The sequence below is a fragment of the Mus pahari genome, chromosome 6 (genome assembly GCF_900095145.1).
Source record: "Mus pahari chromosome 6, PAHARI_EIJ_v1.1, whole genome shotgun sequence".
Lineage (NCBI taxonomy): Eukaryota > Metazoa > Chordata > Mammalia > Rodentia > Muridae > Mus > Mus pahari.
Genome location: NC_034595.1, coordinates 83,267,839 through 83,285,364, shown reverse-complemented (window position 1 = coordinate 83,285,364; position 17,526 = coordinate 83,267,839). Strand labels below are relative to the sequence as shown.

Genomic DNA, 17,526 nt, shown 5'->3' with positions numbered 1-17,526 from the left:
TGGTTATGAGCCACCATGTGGTTGCTGGGATTTGAACTCTGGACCTTCGGAAGAGCAGTCGGGTGCTCTTACCCACTGAGCCATCTCACCAGCCCGATGTGCTTACTTTATTTTTACACCACTGCGGACCCACTGAAACTGGAATAACAGACAACTCAGTTGTGAGCGGCCATATAGTACTCTGGGAGAGCCACCAGGATTCTTTTTTTTTTTCTTTTTTCTTTTTTTGTTTTTGAGACAGGGTTTCTCTGTGTAGCCCTGGCTGTCCTGGAACTCACTCTGTAATCCAGGCTGGCCTCGAACTCAGAAATCCGCCTGCCTCTGCCTCCCAAGTGCTGGGATTAAAGGCGTGCGCCACCATGCCTGGCTGCAACCAGGAATCTTAACCACTAAGCCACCTCTCCAGTCCCCTCCATGGGAAGGTTTTAATTGTAGCACGTATGTTCTGTATCAAATGTTCCTTCCACAAATAAAGTAGATTCAAACTCTGGAATCTAGAAAATATTTCTCTAGGCTTTTTTTTTTTTTTTTTTTTTTTCATTTTGCATATACCAGTGTATCCAGGCAGAGAGGACAAACCTCACACGCTCGTCAGTTTTACGCCAAGACCGCCAACACCAACCTAATTAAGGTAAAAGTTCTCCAACCCAATTGAGGAGAAGCTGGACCTTACGTCGATCCCATCAGCCTTAGCGCATTTCCAATGCTTCTAAGTGCGCGTAACCCTGCGCAGGCGCCGTCGGCCCCGCCTGACTTCCGGGCCTTACTTAAGGTATAAATAGGGCCGCGTCGGCGCAGGCCTGTCTCTTTAGGCGTCCCTCTCTGGGTGAGCTTGTTCTCGGTGAGTACCGTGTCCTGCTCTCGGCTGCTGGGGCTTTACCCTCGCGGATCCGCACCGGCCATTGAGAGGGAGGCAGGGTCGCGGCTGGGCGGACCCCGCGTAGGAGATCGAGCTCACTGGCCGAGCGTGGCGTGTGGACGCGCGCTTCTGAGCCCAGTAGCCGCCTTTCTTTCGTGGATCCCAACGCTCGCAGGATTACTGCCTGGGAGACTGACGAGGTCTACTTAACTTTAATGCTCATTTTCCTTAAGAGGACAGGGTCTTTGGTTCCTGCCTTGTGATCTGGAGTGTAAGCCGCCTCCCAGCGCTCGATTTTTAACTTCATCAGTTCTCCTCGCTTCCCAGCTATCCTTTCTCTTCACCTTGTAAGAGAATTTCTGCCGCTTTTTGTTCGTTGATCTGCCATTATTCACAGGGCAGTTTTTCATGTAGATGTCCGGCTACTTGGGTTCTGTTTGCTTCGTGGAGGTCTGAAGGTGGCTGAGATTTGTAGCCCTAGCACGCTGGAAGCAGGCGGGTTTTCCGAGCTGGAGGTCTAGCAAAGGACCCTGGGACATTTTGTCAAAAGAGAGACTTTACCATGACTATCCGACGTGGATATCCCGGGAGGTCACTCTCCCCGGGCTCTGTCCTAGTGGCGCATGGGAGCTTAGGGCATCGCCCGGTGATGTACAGTCCCTTTCCACAACGTCGGAGATGAAGCTGGGCTTCCGAGTCTGCGCCTGCATATTCCTACGACTTCTCAGAGTCCCGTGGACGATGACTGGGGAGACAAACCATGCAGGAAACAATTTTAAATCATGCAGTCTATAAGAAAAAGAACCACACGATCTGGTCGTGGGTCCGAGTACTGTGTTTAACTTACTGATAAATGCCTTCTATTGCAGAACCGATCCGTGATTCCAGACACCTTGTTTATGGAGGTATGTTCCACTGTGAAGCTGGCTTAGTGCTTGTCCTGTGCTTTCTGTTCAATCTGTCTTAGTGATGAGATACTGGGGTGTAGTTGGGTGTTGAGGTTGACGAAACGCTTGGGTGCTAACCAGACGTTCCAACGTGGATATCCCGGGAGGTCACTCTCCCCGGGCTCTGTCCTAGTGGCGCGTGGGAGCTTAGGGCATTGCCCGGTGATGGTACAGTCCCTTTCCACAACGTTGGAGATGAAGCTGGGCTTCCAAGTCTGCGCCTGCATATTCCTACGACTTCTCAGAGTCCTGTGGACAATGACTGAGGAGACAAACCATGCAGGAAACAAGAATTTAAGATGGTAAGGTTTTCGGTATGCAACCTCCAGGAACCTGATGTTTGTTTATTTTTTTCCCCAGGAAAGAAGAGGACCTGCATGGGCACCTACTGAATATTTAACTATGTCCAACATGGTGAAATTTTGTCTGTATTAGGGCCTCAGCCATTAGAAGCTGGGAAACCTTTTCTGCCTACTTAGCTGTTTGGTAAATCAGTTTTTTTCACAGGTAATGCCTAGATTTGAGGACCTTCAGCATGGTTCTTTTTTTTTTGAAGTTCAGGTTTCCCCCCCCCAGACCGTATTATATGACCCACTTTTTTTTTTTGTTCCCCAGTTCTCTATAAGATTATGGTTGTAAGTTCAAATCTAGACTGGGTTATAAGATCTAATTGTAATCTGATTATTTGTGATATACCTTACAAATCTGAATTAAAGCATTTGAATGTCTTCTCTTGTGATTTAATGTGTGTATGCAGATGGGTCAGGATAAACCCTGGGTGTTTGGTCCGTCCACATGGGATTGTTCCTTTATCTGCTCTGGTGATGGTATTACAGCAGTATTGGATAGGAAACTGGTCAAATGGATGAGTTATGTGGGAAGTTAGTCCCAAGCAGTTCAACATGGACAGGACTATGATGTGTGGTGGGCTGGTCCCCAGGTCATAATGGAAAGTTGGTGACAATTTTCTGCCTGCCTTGGTCATGGAAAAGTCAAAACGCTCAGTGATGGGGGCATTGGGGAGGCACCTTGAAGGTAGGCCTTGGGGATGCTGCTATGTTCCCTGTTCTTGGTGTAAAAATTGGTGGCCTCTAGCGCTGGGGAGTGTTTGCATTTGGTTTTGAGACAGGGTTTCTCTGTAGCCTTGGCTGTCCTGGAACTCTAGACCAGGCTGGCCTGCCTCTGCCTCCCAAGTGCTGGGATTAAAGGCTTGCCCAGTGGAGCTGCATTCTCTAAAGACTGGCCAGTGTTTGCAGTGCATGGAGTCAGGGGTGAGATTGGGTATAAAACCTGTACTTTAAGCCATTTCACCTGCCCCTAAGTTTCTTGTAAAAGCTTATTAAAGCCTGCATTTTGCTCTTGTGATAAGCTGCCTGGGTTTAAATTCTGGTGACTTAGCACAGCTCCATGGCCTAGTGCTTTAAGATGTTATTTCTGCCCCCTTGCCAAGTACCCTTTGTCCTAAATTGCCAACCTCTCACAATTTTAGTGGTTGGCCTCAAATGCAATTGCAGTTGTCTTTGTAATCTTCAGATAACCTATCCATGTAGACAACTTGTTTACAATTCGCTGTTTAAGTACACAGGGCTTTCCTAGAAGCCCTAAATTAGTGTGCCCTAAATTAGTAGGGAAGATTCATCTCTAAACTTTCATCAGTGTTGCCTATATGTATAACTATGAAAGTGTCATGTCCCCTGGAAATAGAGTTAGATGCTTGTGAACTGCCTTGGGTGGAGGTGCTGGAAATGGAACCTGTATCCCCTGGGAGAGAGCAGTTGATGCTCTCAATGGCTGAGGCATGTCTTCAGCCGCTTAACATGAATGACTCCTGTGTTTGTGTACCATGTGCATGGAATCCCCAGAAATAGGTGCTTATGAGCTACCATGTGGGTGCTGGGAATCCATCCAAGGTTCTCTGGAAGAGCAGCAATATTTTTATTACTTGGTTGAATTTGGGGTGGGAGGGGGTTGGGAGTTTTTTTTTTTTCTCGAGACAGGGTTTCTCTGTATAGCCCTGGCTGTCCTGGAACTCTGTAGACCAGGCTAGGCTCAAACTCAGAAATCCACCTGCCTCTAAGTATTGTGAGATGACCAGAAGATAGATGCACATCTGGGAAGGTAGTAGGGTGATAACCAAGTTCATATATGTGCAGACTTTAAGCATCATTCACTGCTTTTAAGTTCCCAACCTTTTAAGATTTATGTATGTGAGTACACTGTAGCTATTCAGACACACCAGAAGAGGCCATGATATCTCATTACAGATGGTTATGAGCCACCCTGTGGTGACTGGGATTGAACTCTGAACCTCTAGAAGAGCAGTTTGAGCTCATAACCGCTGAGCCCTCTCTTAAGTCTTTTGGTCATATCTATGACAACCTTCACACCAAATGTTTACTGGAATTCTTAGCTGGAAAGGGACTCCAGCAGGCTCTGGAATGAAGGGCTTCATCCTTTTAGTGTTATCTGTCCTGACCTAGTGTCAGGGGTACATGGTAGCTCACAACCATCTATAATGGCATCTATAACCACTTCTGCGGATTGGGACAGAGGCTTGGTGACACAGCCCCGCAGTCCTAGCACTGGGAAGCTGAAGCAATTAGGATTTGGAGTTTGAAGATAGCCTGAGGCTTTCCCAAAACAATAAAAAAAAAGGGAAGATCAGTGATGGCCCTTTTTCTGTAATTACATTAAGCCATGTGAATGAATAAGATCTTGGAGAAAGACGTCAGTTTCCAGGGTGAAGCTTGGAGAGACTTCACAGTTTACCATCCAGGAGAGAAGGTCACGATGGAGGCAGAAGTCAACCTGAAAAGGTAAGAGGACATCAGGGGATCACTTGGGAGCTGGCACTGCACAGCAGGGGTCGTCCAAAGGAGATGGCTGTGTTGGTGCCTGCTGCCAAGTGTGAAGGTTTGACTCTGCTCTCTGGAACCCACAGAGTAGGAAGCCAGAACTCAGTCCTGGGAGTTGCCCTCTGACCTCCAGGAGCAGGAACACACACACACAAATCAAAATGTAAAATGTGTTGTCAGATGAGTGTATAATGGTAGGTGACAGCTGGGTATGGTGAGAGGCCCCTCCCCCAGCTGTGAACAGCACTCTGGCTGACATGTGGGCCAACATGGCAGCCCTTTTCAGGTGCCAATCTTGCATGATGGAAGATATCTTTTTTTTTTTTCCCTTGGCTGTCCTGGAACTCACTCAAGCTGTCCTCAAACTCAGAAATTCGCCTGCCTCTGCCTCCCGAGTGCTGGGATTAAAGGTGTACGCCACCACTGCCTACCTGGAAGATATCTTTAGTCCCATCTCTAGGGAGCCAGAGATGGGGGGGGGGGGCTCCCAGTGAGACCCTATCTCATAAAAAAGGGGTAAAGAAACATGTTTAAAATGCTAAAAACGTCGGTTTAGGACAACTTGGAGTCAGAAGTAATTGTGAAACACAGAAAGTACTCTGCATATATATATCACTTCCCTCAGGAAGGCCATACCCAATTAAATGTTTTTTCTCTGGGACACTTTAATTTTTTTTTTTTTTTTGACACTTTAAATCTTACAGGGCTACTTGTGTAAGGATTTTAGTGAGAGGAGTTGGGTTTTTTTTAAAGATTTATTTTATATGACTACACTGTAGCTGTACAGATGGTTTTGAGCCTTCATGAGGTTGTTGAGAATTGAATTTTAGGACCTCTGCTCACTCCAGTCAACCCCACTTGCTCAGTCCCTGCTGGCTCAGGTTCAAAGATTTATTATTATGCATAAGTACACTGTAGCTGTCTTCTGACACACAAGAAAAGGACGTCAGATCTCATTACAGGTGGTTGTGAGCCACCATGTGGTTGCTGGGATTTGAACTCAGGACCTTCAGAAGTCAGTGCCCTTACTTGCTGAGCCATCTCTCCAGTCCCTTCTCTTTTAAATTTGTTTTTTAGTGTAGGAGTGTGTTGTTTGCATGTATGCCTTCAGGCCAGAAGAGGGCATCAGATCCCTTTTATAAATAAATGGTCGTGAGCCACCATGTTGGTTGCTGGGAATTGAACTCAGGACCTCTGCCAGAGCAGCAGAGGGTTTTGTTTTGTTTTTTCTTTTTTTTTTTTTTTTTTTTTTTTTTCAAGACAGGGTTTCTCTGTATAGCCCTGGCTGTCCTGGAACTCACTCTGTAGACCAGGCTGACCTCAAACTCAGAAATTCGCCTGCGTCTGCCTCCCAAGTGCTGGGATTAAAGGCATGCGCCACTACTCCCAGCTAAGCCAAGGGTTCTTAACTGAGCCATCTCTCCAGCCCTAAGCCATTTTTCACAGTGTTCTGCTTCTGGTGTTAGCTCCCAACTCCAACAGTTCCCAACTCTGAGTCATCTTTTTTTTTTTTCGGCTCCCAGCCCTTATTCCTCCCTCCTTCCTCTTACTGTCTGTCCCCTTACTGCCTTGCACCTCACACTTAGGCAAAGCACTCAGCCACTGAGCCACAACCAGTGCTCCTCTTCTCTCCCCAGGTTTTGTTTTGTTTTCTTCCTTTCTGGGATAGAATATCACTGTATCCCTCCTAATCTCCTGCCTCAGCTTCTGGAATGACTGTAGGCAGTGCCACCAAGCCAGGCATTACCATTCCCACTGCCAGGATTGTAGGCGGTGCCACCAACCCGGGCATTACAGTTCCCACTGCCTACTTGCTCTTTGCTTCTCCATTCTTGGTTACACTTTACCCAAAGTCCATGCTTAAAGTTGTGAACATTTCGTCTTGTGAGCAGAACCTTCCCATCATCACACGATGTCCTTGTAGGCACACTAGACCTTCACCCTCTACTTTCAGACTACACGGCAGTTTCACACGTCTTACTCTCTGTCATTGCAAATGTCACCCCTCTGGGACAGGAGGGATGGCTCAGTGGTTAAGGGTGCTTGTTGCTCTTGCAGAAGATGGGAATTCCATTCTAGCACATAGATGGCAGGTCGCATCCATTTGTAACTCCAGTACTCCTGCAACCGTTGCTCTTTGTGGCCTTTGCAAACACTGTACATGGTACATAGATGTACCTACATGAAAAACACTCATACATATAATAAATAAGGAAATGTTATTCATCCTGAATGCCTCTTCCACTTACACTTGATTAGCCGTTCCTGAGCCCTACCTAGACTGAATCAGATGGCTCTGTAGAGATTGGGGTTTTTTAAGCCTTCTGCATAGATAATTTGAGAACAAGAACAGCCTTGTTTTGTTCCTACAGCTCTCACGCACCAGATTTTCCTAAACAAACAGGGATTCTAGTAGTTCCTCCAGTTGGTTATCTGTCCACTTATCCCACTTTGGGGAGGAATCTCCCCAATACAGAATGCCTTGTACATACTAGGAGCAGCCGCTCGCACTTCCTGCGGTAGCCGCCAGGGGCCGCCCGGCTCTGTGTTTTCCCTTCTGGCCAGGGTCGCGGCCAGAGGCCCGCAGAGCGCATGCTCCGGGCAGTTCACCGCCGGCCGCCGAGCGCCGGAGTTGCTTGTGGCCTCCCTGTCCCGAGGTAGGTCGCGCTCCGGTTCGTGGGGAGCCCTGGGGACGGGAAACCCGGAGGCGCGCGAGGTCGAGGTGGGCCGAGATCACAACCTACATGACGGGCTGCACGTGAAGCCGGCGGCGCTCCGGGCGTGCGAGCTCCGGCCCGCGTGGGCCCCGCCTCGCCGGCGCTCGGGCCCCTTAGCCGTGGCGCTTGGGGCGCGCGCTCCGCTCCGCGGCGGGAGATTCAAACGGCTGATGCGCGGGGACCCGGGCGCGCGCGGCCGCGGGGAGCTCGGGGAGCCGCCGGTGGGGAGCGGGCAGCAGCGTTCACAGACCGTGGCCCGTCTTTAACCCCCTTCAACCCTGTGTCACCCGGTTGTTCCGTGCCGCTGGGAACAATGGTGACAAAGGCGGGCCTCCGTGACCTTTGCGGGGCGCAGGGGCTCCCTGGTGAGACTTCCATGGGTCCACAGTTAGGGTCTCTTGAGATCAGCAAAGTATGCCGGTGGAACTTGAGCGGCGCTGCTGCCACGTCTTTGGTTCTTCAGAAATTAAGTCCTCCGACCACGTGTGCCGTGGGACAAGCTGAGGGTATGAAACAGACCCGGGAACTCCAAAGCGGAAGCCGGAACCGGGCTGTGGAGGGTTGGGGATAGCTTTCCAGGTGAGGTTTTAATATGTTTGGGGTAACATGATCAGGGTAATCCAGACACGGGGTACACACAGCACATGTAACCACTCGAAGAGTTTGGGGTCATACACATTGGTGCTTGTGGGGAGGGTGTGGAGAAGGCTGCGTCACCCAAGAAGAGCATTCTAATGGCGCTCAGAAAAGATGAGTTAGAAGTGATTCACCAGGTTGCAGAGGCAAATGAGAGCAGGAGTCTGGATCCGGCAGGTCCCCCTAGGTTCTCTTAAACCTTAGTCTCCTTGCCTGTAAAGGGAAGGTAATGTGTCCTATAATCTGTGCAAAGCTGGTGGCTCGAACATCCATCCGCCAGAAGCTATTGCCCCTCTCTAGGAAAAACAAATTAACAGACAGCCCGAGGCTGTATCACTCCTGTACCTGGGTGATGGACATCCTGGTGTGTCCTGAGCGTGCTCAGTTAGTTACTGGCCACACACAGCAGCAGCCTGCACGGGCCTTCCCTTCTCTCCTGGTAGCCTTTCCCACAGAAATATTCTTCATTCCCTGTGGGCAGGTCCAGTCCTGGGGGTGGCCAGTCCTCTCGGCTGTCATGTGTCACCCATGGATGGTGTGCACACCTATTCTTGACATGGGGACAGGTCTGAACTCTTATGGGGTCGTGCACTGTAGGTGCTTATTAATGAAAGTTGACTCCTTCCTGGATTCTATTCTGAGTCTTGCCCGTTTTTTCTCCCAGTTTTAAATTCCCTGAAGATGGATCCCAGGGAGTGGAAGTGGGGGGTGTGAATACAGTGACAGAAAACAAGTCTTTTTAGGGTTGTATGTGTGTATGTATGTTTGAGTGCTTTCCTGCATGTATGCCCAGGTACCACATGCATTGGCCCAGGGAGGCCAGAAGAGAGCCTTGGATTCCCTGGGACTGGAGTTACAGGTGGTTGTGAGCAGCCTGTGTGCTGGGAACCAAACCTGGATCGTCTTGAAGCGTGGCCAGCCCTGGCTCATTTATTTCTTGAAGCAGGGTATGTCTCACTATGTAGATTTTTGTTGGCTGCCCTTGAAGTGTGGCAATCACAATCCCTGCCTCTGCCCACCACGCCCAGCTGGCCCCAGCTTTTAGAAGGTGCTGCCCTTCCCTGCCCTGCTTCTGGGTTTGTGCAGTAACTAGAGTTGCCCAGGTACAGATGAGCAATGTGTGGCTCAAAGACAATTGGGGTATCTCAGGATCTCTCCTCTCAGTGGGGGACCTGCTGGATCTGGCTACAGTCCTCTCAGACAAGTCCCAGCTGCCATCTTTCCCCTCCCTTGACTTTTGCTTTCTGTTCTTTGAATTTGGCCAAACCTGTCAGGAACCCCAAGGGCCATCTTAAATTCCAACCTGGTTTATAGTGTATCTTTAGGTGACACTTTTGGGTGGCGTGGTCAGTCTTGGTCAACTTCCTACATTCTGGGATAACAGGTGTGTGCCACCACAAAAAAATGCTTGGTGCTGCCTGTCGTTGAACATAAGCAAGTGAATTTACCTTTCAGAGTGTCAGGTCCCTCAACCATGAAATAGGAGCGACCATGTCTTCAGCTCTCTGGACTGGGTTGAGTTTGTTGTGTGTGGCATGCACGTGTTGTACATCCGAACACAAATGAGGGACTGCATGTGCATGTGGGGGTCAGAGATGTGGTGACAGCTGTCTTCATTGATTGTGCTCTGCCTTCACTGAACCTGGAATTCTGCCGTTAGGGTGCATTCGCCATCCAGCGAGCTTCAGGGACCTGTGTATCTTCCTGCCACCCTGCACTAGGGTTGTGGCTGAGTGCTGTGTGTGCGTGCTGTGCTCGGCTTGTGAGTGCTGATGTTCTGAAGTCAGGGTCACATGCTTGCACAGCAATCCCTTTGCTTTGGTTTCTGAGACAGGGTCACATGTAGCCTAGGCTGTCCTCAACTTGACTCTGCAGCTAACTTGTACCTCACAAATGCTAGGAGTGCAGACATTTGCCACCTTGCCCAGCTTTAGCTGTTTTTATGTGTGTGGGAAGGAAGGATGCACATGGTGTAGCTTTTGTGTGTTTTTTTGAGGGAGAGGTGGCGGGAGGTCTGAGACAGGGTTTCTCTGTGTAGCCCTGGCTGTCCTGGAACTCTACCACTGCCTGGCTAAGATGTGACTTTTGTAAGCTTACTTTCTTCCTGAAGATAAGCTCCTGAGTACAGGAAGCAGGGTAGCTGCCTCTGTCTTTGCCATGCATCTCAGCTCAACCCCAGGCACTCCCTCCAGAATATGTCTGGGCTGGGTGTCACTGTATGAGTGCCCTCTCTCTCTCTCTGCTATCCTCCACACTGAGAGGGCCTCATCTCTTTTTTTTTTTTTAAGATTTATTTTACATGTATGAGTATTTATTTTATGTACAGTATAGAGCTGTACAGAAGGTTGTGAGCCTTCATCTGGTTGTTGGGAATTGAATTGCTTGTTCCGGTCAGCCCCCGCTCGCTCTTGGTCAACCCCAAAGATTTATTTATTATTATATATAAGTACACTGTAGCTGTCTTCAGACACACCAGAAGAGGGCATCAGATCTCATTACAGGTGGTTGTGAGCCACCATGTGTTTGCTGGGATTTGAACTCAGGACCTTCGGAAGAGCAGTCAGTGCTCTTACCCACTGAGCCATCTCACCAGCCCCAAGGATAGTTAAAAGATTGAGGAAACTAGAGTCCTGGAAGGTGACTTGAGGTCCCAGTGATCCCAGAGAGCAACCATTTTCAGTGTGGGGAGAGGGGAGGGTCCCATGGCAGGAAGAGTGGAAGCTGGTCAAAGTTCAGAATGGCCGCCTCATGACAGAGTTGGGCCAGCCACAACCCACACGGGCTCTGCAGGATCTGGGCCTGTGTAAAATGCATTGGTCTCCTCCCTCTGAGTCTGAAGTCCTTACCTTCTGAGTTGACAGCTGGGAAGCCTGACTCATCAGCCTCATAGGAGGCCGCGGGGTGGAGGCAGCGGAGGTAGAGGCAGCGGGTGGTGCTGACCAGATCCCCAGGGGACACTGAGAAGGGCCTTTGCTGGTCTCTTGTTGCCTTGTGCAGGGTTTTCATTCCTATCTGTTAGGAGAAGGACCAGTGAGTGAGCTTGCTTAGATCCCGATAGGTTTGTGTCTCGGTGTTACCTGGGGAAGACCCTTAAATACCACGTTACCACCAACATTAATTTCTTTTTTTATTTTTATTTTATTTATTTATTTATTTATTTATTTATTTATTTATTTATTTATTTTGGTTTTTCGAGACAGAGTTTCTCTGTGTAGCCCTGGCTGTCCTGGAACTCACTCTGTAGACCAGGCTGGCCTCCATCTCAGAAATCCACCTGCCTCTGCCTCCCAAGTGCTGGGATTAAAGGCATGTGCCACCACTGCCCAGCCAACATTAATTTCTAGAGCAAGCCTTTACTGTAGGACCATTTTTCATTTATTGAGGTTTTTTGCTTTCTCTATACAGCCTGACCTGGCACTCAGTGTGTAGACTGGGTTGGCTAGTTTGCTGGGATTGAAGCTGTGTCACCACTCTCAACTTTATTTTATTTCTTTATTTTTATTTTGGTTTTGTTTTTTTGAGACAGGGTTTCTCTATGTACCCCCAGCTAGCTGTCTTGGAACTTACTCTGTAGACCAAATCTGCCTGTTTCTCCCTCCCAAGTGCTGAGACTAAAAGTGGACACCCAACCCAGCTTTATTTGAATTAAAACTTTTTTTTTTTTTTCCTGCTATGAGATAAAGCCCAGAGCCTCAGACAAGCTAGGCGAGTGCTCTGCCTACAAGCCACACCCCAGCTACTTGTGGAAGCACATGCTTGTAAATTCAGCTTAGGAGGTGCAGGCAGGGAGAAGTGTTTAAGACCATCTAAAGCTGCAGTGACCCCTGTTTCAGAATAATAGTTGCTACTACGCTAGAATGAATAGCACAGCATTGGGATGACTTGGTTTGCGAGCATTTGATTTTGTGTTGTTTGGTTTGTTGTCTTGCTTTGTTTTGAGACAGGGTCTCCCTGTATAGCCCAAGCTGGCCTGGAATTTACTGTGTAGACCAGAGGTTCCCCCTGTCTCTGTCTCCTGAGTGAGTGTTGGGGTTAAAGGCCTGCACTATTTGTTTTGGTTGGTTGTGTGTTTGAGACTTGCTGGCCTGGAACTTGGGGTACTGCAGTGCTGGGTCTAAAGTAGGCGCCACACCCGGCTCCTGTCTGCTTTTCTTTGTCACAAGGAACATCTTTCTGTTTGATAGATTCATTTCTAGAAACATGATTTTTGATGGCTTTGTACAGTTCTCTCATGGATCTTCCCGTGTGTGGCCAGTCCACTGGTACTGACCTCTCCTCAAGTCTACCTTCCTAGTGCTGAGGTCACGTGCTGGGCATGTGCCACCAGGTGGTCTGGGGAGCGCTGGGAAGAGGCTGGGGATTGGACTTGACTCTCGTGGGGCTGAGCTACACCCCCAGCCCTTAGCACACACTTCTGGGATAGACGTCAAGAGCTGTGACTGCTGGGTGAGTGTTCTTCAGGCTTTGGTAAATATGTACGGGACAGTGTTTGTTATTCTGACATGGAATATTGGGCTGTGTTTTCTTGTTCAGGACAAGAAGATGCCACCCAAGCGCATAGCTAAGAGAAGGTCACCTCCAGAAGATGCCATCCCCAAAAGCAAGAAGGTGAAAGGTGAGCCTGGCTGTGATCCCTTCTGGGCTCTGAATGTCTCTCAAAGCCGTGAGACATCTGGGCCTATGCTCCTCCTCCCTGGCTTGAAGCTGTGAGGGGCTTAGATGTCCAAGGCACCTGCCCAGCTGGGGCTTCTCCTGCATCTCCCCTAGTTCAGCTCTTTAGCAGTCAGAAAAAAAGCCCAAGCCAAGGCTCATCAGAGAGCCCTCAGAGCAGTCCTGGTACCCCAACCCCAACCAAGATCCTAGAACGTGCCCCCCCCCCCCCCCAACAAACCCCAAACGCCCCCCCCCCCCCCCCGATAATCAGAAAAGTCCTGGCCTTAGGTCCCCTTGATCTGAATTAAAAGCTCGAGGCTCTTAGACCTACTGGGCTTTCAGGTGTGGGTTAGGTCCTGACTTCCACTCTGTCACTGTAACCACAGGCAGGTTACTTCATCTGGCTGAGGCTGAGCCTCGCGTGATGGAATGGAGAACAGAGCTCTGTCATCCTGGGTCGTTGAGAATTAGCGGAGATGACGTCCCAGCTTTGTTTGCAGGACCTGTCCTGTCATTTTTCTCTCTCCTATAACCCCAGAGTGTGGCGAGGTCGAGGGAACTTGACCCCTAACATGGGAGGGAGGAGCGTAGACGCATGCTCAGACAGTGTCTGTCTTTTGCAGACGCTCGCAAACGCGGTCCTGCTACTCGCTCCTGCCAAGGTGCCCGTGGGCCAAGCCCAACTGACCAGAAAACCAAACCAGATGTCTCCCTGCCCAGTGCAGCCTCTGTGCAGCTGCAGTGGCCCTGGCAGCTGGGGCCGCACCCTTGGGGAGGGGACTGAATGCCATGGACTGGAGGGCTGTGGCAGGCTTTGATTGGCTACCAAAAGGCCTTGCACTACCCACTGGTTGGCCCACACCTCTGCAAATCCATCTGAGGGTCTTTCTTACTGTGCCTTCCCATTCCTCTGAAGCTGCCAGTACTGACTGAAGGGTCAGCCTGTTTTCCTCCCATGGTCAGGAGTTGGAAATCACAGCCCGGGGGTAGAGGGACGTTCAGATGGGAGCTGATAGCAGGTAGTTGCCCTACGAAAACTCTGGTAATTAGCGTTCCCACCTAGACCTGGGAAGGCTTTGACCCTCTGGGAGGCTCTGTTCTATATCCTGTAAAATGGTGTCTTCTATTTTTGATGTTTGTTTGTGTTAGGATGACCCTGGCTATCCCAGAACTCACAGAGGCCTCTCTGCCTCTGCCTCTGCCTCTGCCTCTGCCTCTGCCTCTGCCTCTGCCTCTGCCTCTGCCTCTGCCTCCGAGGGCAACAGGCTTTTCCAAATGTGGGAGGTCTGCAGAGCCAGCTAATGTTGGTAGAGCAACCGGTTAGTAAAGGTTGGCAGTGTGGATCACGTCTGTGACATGGGCTCCCCTGGAAATTGCCTCTTCACTGTCCTGGTGCCCTGCCCAGATCCATTTCACTGTGTGGAGGGTCTCCTTGTTTCTCTTCCTTCCTCATGTCAATAACATGCGTGGACTTTAATCCTCAAAAAATCCCTAGGAGACAGGTACCTTGTCATCTCTGTTCACAAAGGGAGAAACTTAGGTCCACAAAGGTCTTACTTATGGCCTATTGACAGAGTAAGGACTTGAACCCTGGTCATCACGATCCCAGAGTCCATGATATGACCTCTGCTGTCTGCCCTCATCCTATACACTCAGGGGCTATCTTCTCCACCTTTTAGTCTCACACAGGTCCCACAACACAGAACCAGGCTTGGTTCTGACACTGGGCCAGGGCGACGTGGGCCAGCTGGGCCTGGGTGAAAGTGTGCTGGAGAGGAAGAAGCCGGCCTTGGTACCCCTTCTACAGGATGTTGTGCAGGCTGAGGCCGGGGGCATGCATACTGTGTGTCTGAGCCAAAGTGGCCAGGTAGGTCAGAGGGTTGGGACAGGTTGGATAGGGCCTGGGTGCAAGGGTATGGAACAGAACCTGGCTATAGAAGCAGGGAGGCCACAGGGCCAGACTTTGTATTAATGGGACATCCTGGGCACAGGTCTACTCCTTTGGCTGCAATGACGAGGGTGCCCTGGGAAGGGACACTTCAGTCGAGGGCTCAGAAATGGTCCCTGGGAAAGTGGAACTGCAAGAGAAAGTGGTACAAGTGTCAGCGGGGGACAGTCACACAGCAGCCCTCACCGAAGACGGCCGAGTCTTCCTCTGGGGCTCTTTCCGGGTAAGACTGGGGCTGGCAGGCAGAATTAACTCAGGATCCCCAAGTGATCCACTTTCCTGTCCCCATTGTGTTTGTGAACTGGTGGGAAGTAAATGACACATGCATGGGTAGGGCCTGGATTCGAATCCCTGCCATCCTCATATGGTCCTGTCCACTCCACAGCCTAGTGCTTGAGAGTGATGAATTGTATGCCTTTGGGAAGGGGTGGGTCAAGGTTGCCTCTGGGCTGAGCTGGCCTTAGAAGCTGCTGAGTCTCCTCTCCTGCCTCATTCTCTGTTGTATCCCCTTTCTGGAGTCTTTGAGAGAAAGGTTTGTGGGTTTGAGAAATGTCACTTCTTGGTCTCTCTAAAGCAGGGAAGTGTGATCTTTGTGGGTTTTTTTGTTTGTTTTTTGTTTTTTTGTTTGTTTGTTTTTTGGGTTTTTTTTTTTTTTTTGTGGTGTTTTTGAGACAGGGTTTCTCTGTGTAGCCCTGGCTGTATTGGAACTCACTCTGTAGACCAGGCTAGCCTTGAACTCAGAAATCCGCCTACCTCTGCCTCCTAAGTGCTGGGATTAAAGATGTGTGCCACCACTGCCTGGCATAATCTTTGTGTTTGTTTGTAGTTTTTTTTCCCCTAAGATGAGGTCTCTTGTATCTCAGGCTAGCCCCATACTGACTATGTAGCTGAGGATAACTTTGAATTTCTGATCCTCCTTCTATTATCTCCTGGGTGCTGGAAATACAGCTCACATTGTTGTGCAGAAAAGGATCCAAATGAGGGCTTTGTGAGTGCCAGGGAAGCACACTGTCAAGGGAGCTACAGCCCCAGCCTAGGGCGTTACAGCTTCAGTGCTGCGGCTAGAGAACTCAGGTTTGGTTTCCAGCACCCACATAGCAAGTTACAGCTGGTTATAACTCAGGGTCCAGGAGGGCCAATGCCGGTTGGCCTTTTTGGGTACTAGTCACATACGTGGTATAAAGACATAAAGATGTGTATAGTTGTAAAACACCACACACATTAAAAGTAAATTAAAAAACAAAGCAGAATCTCATGATTATTTCCTTATTAAGGCTATTATAAAAGCAATTATTCATTTTATTTACTTATTTCTTGAGGCAGGGTCTCTATGTAATTCTATCTGTTCTAGAACTTGCCATGTAGACCAGACTGTTCTCCAATTCACAAAGATCCTCTTGCCTTTAGGATTAAAAGTGTGTGCCACTATGCCAGACCCACATTGACTTTTTTTTGAGCTAGGTTCACACTGTGTAACTCTGACTGGGTTGGAACTCACTGTGAGGATGAGGCTCAAACTCAAAGATTCCAGACAGGGTTTCTCTGTGTAGCCCTGGCTGTCCTGGGACTCACTCTGTAGACCAGGCTGGCCTCGAACTCAGAAATCCGCCTGCCTCTGCCTCCCAAGTGCTGGGATTAAAGGCGTGCGCCACCACTGCCCGGCTTAAATGCAAAGATTTTTTTTTTTTTTTTAAGATTTATTTATTTATTATTATAGTACACTGTAGCTGTCTTCAGACATACCAGAAGAGGGAGTCAGATCTCATTATGGGTGGTTGTGAGCCACCATGTGGTTGCTGGGATTTGAACTCAGGACCTTTGGAAGAGCAGTCAGTGCTCTTGTGCGCTGAGCCATCTCATCAGCCCCAAATGCAAAGATCTTAACTCACACCCATTAGTGCTGGGTTTAAAAAGTCTGTCAGCACGCCCATAGAGGCATTGTAAAAAAAAAAAAAAGTAAATTATGGGGATGTTTTTAACACAGAAATGCTCAAAATAGCCTGGAGGTGGTGATGCACGCCTTTAATTCCAGCACTCAGGAGGCAGAGACAGGCAGATCTCTGAATTCAAGGCCAGCCAGGGCTACATAGAGAAATCCTAACTAAAAAAAAAAAAAAAAAATAGGACAGAGGAAAAAGAGAGATGCATAGAGTAATGTGTTGCAAGAAGATGGAGGGAGAACCTGCTGCTTCACCAAATTCCTTAGAGCCAGGTCTGCTTCCCCCACCCCCGCCCCCGCCCCTCCTCTAACATAGTTATTTCCGTGTGTGGCCAGGCCCCTGCTGCTGTCTTTCTGTCCATATCCGCTGACACTCACTGCCAAGCAACTGTCTTGGCCGTTTCAGAGCCGCAGGGCCGGCTGCTTGAGCCTCTGGCCCTCTCTTTAGGACAACAATGGCGTGATCGGGTTGTTGGAGCCCATGAAGAAGAGCGTGGTACCTGTTCAAGTGCAGCTGGACGCGCCCGTGGTAAAGGTCGCCTCTGGTGAGTGCTGGGCACACGGGCAGGCGCTAGCTGGCGTCGCTCAGCCTTGGGTCTTAAGACAAGCCCTTCCTGTGTCCTCTCTCACCTCAGGGAATGACCATTTGGTGATGCTCACAGACGATGGAGACCTCTACACCTTGGGTTGTGGGGAGCAAGGTCAGCTGGGTCGTGTACCTGAATTATTTGCCAACCGAGGTGGCCGTCAGGGCCTTGGTAAGTGGCTTTGGTGCCTCCGGTGGGAGAATTTGGTAAGCCATCCCCTGGTGTAGATGAAAGAGGTAGGATTCCATGTTGGCTTAAATCCAGTCCACTTCCAGTGTTGGTTAAAAACTCAGGCTAGCCGGGCGTGGTGGTGCACGCCTTTAATCCCAGCACTCGGGAGGCAGAGGCAGGCGAATTTCTGAGTTCGAGGCCCGCCTGGTCTACA

At 49.6% G+C, this 17,526-nt stretch overlaps 1 protein-coding gene, 1 long non-coding RNA gene and 2 other non-coding genes across 6 annotated transcripts in view; all 4 read left to right on the top strand.

The window, feature by feature from the left end:
- Positions 1–766: 766 nt before the first annotated feature.
- On the top strand, positions 767–2,746 carry LOC115064249. The gene is made up of 3 exons (XR_003844085.1): positions 767–841; positions 1,729–1,764; positions 2,167–2,746. It is a non-coding gene; the product is annotated as an uncharacterized LOC115064249 (long non-coding RNA).
- LOC115064277 lies at positions 1,430–1,634 on the top strand. The gene has a single exon (XR_003844121.1). It is a non-coding gene; the product is annotated as a small nucleolar RNA SNORA73 family (small nucleolar RNA).
- LOC115064278 lies at positions 1,893–2,098 on the top strand. Its single transcript, XR_003844122.1, has one exon. It is a non-coding gene; the product is annotated as a small nucleolar RNA SNORA73 family (small nucleolar RNA).
- Positions 2,747–7,162: 4,416 nt separating the features above from the next.
- The window catches only part of Rcc1 (regulator of chromosome condensation 1), a 13,802-nt gene continuing 3,438 nt past the window's right edge, over positions 7,163–17,526 (top strand). Inside the window, exons 1-8 of one of the 3 annotated variants that reach the window (XM_029540369.1) lie at positions 7,268–7,318; positions 8,808–8,961; positions 12,548–12,629; positions 13,291–13,329; positions 14,347–14,534; positions 14,659–14,838; positions 17,003–17,099; positions 17,190–17,312. In XM_029540369.1, coding sequence (XP_029396229.1) covers positions 12,557–12,629; positions 13,291–13,329; positions 14,347–14,534; positions 14,659–14,838; positions 17,003–17,099; positions 17,190–17,312 — 700 coding nt within the window. In that variant the 5' untranslated portion in view covers positions 7,268–7,318; positions 8,808–8,961; positions 12,548–12,556. Of the gene's footprint in view, positions 7,319–8,807; positions 8,962–12,547; positions 12,630–13,290; positions 13,330–14,346; positions 14,535–14,658; positions 14,839–17,002; positions 17,100–17,189; positions 17,313–17,526 lie in introns of all 3 variants that reach the window. The other 2 variants (XM_021199803.1, XM_021199804.1) reach the window with 2 other exon arrangements.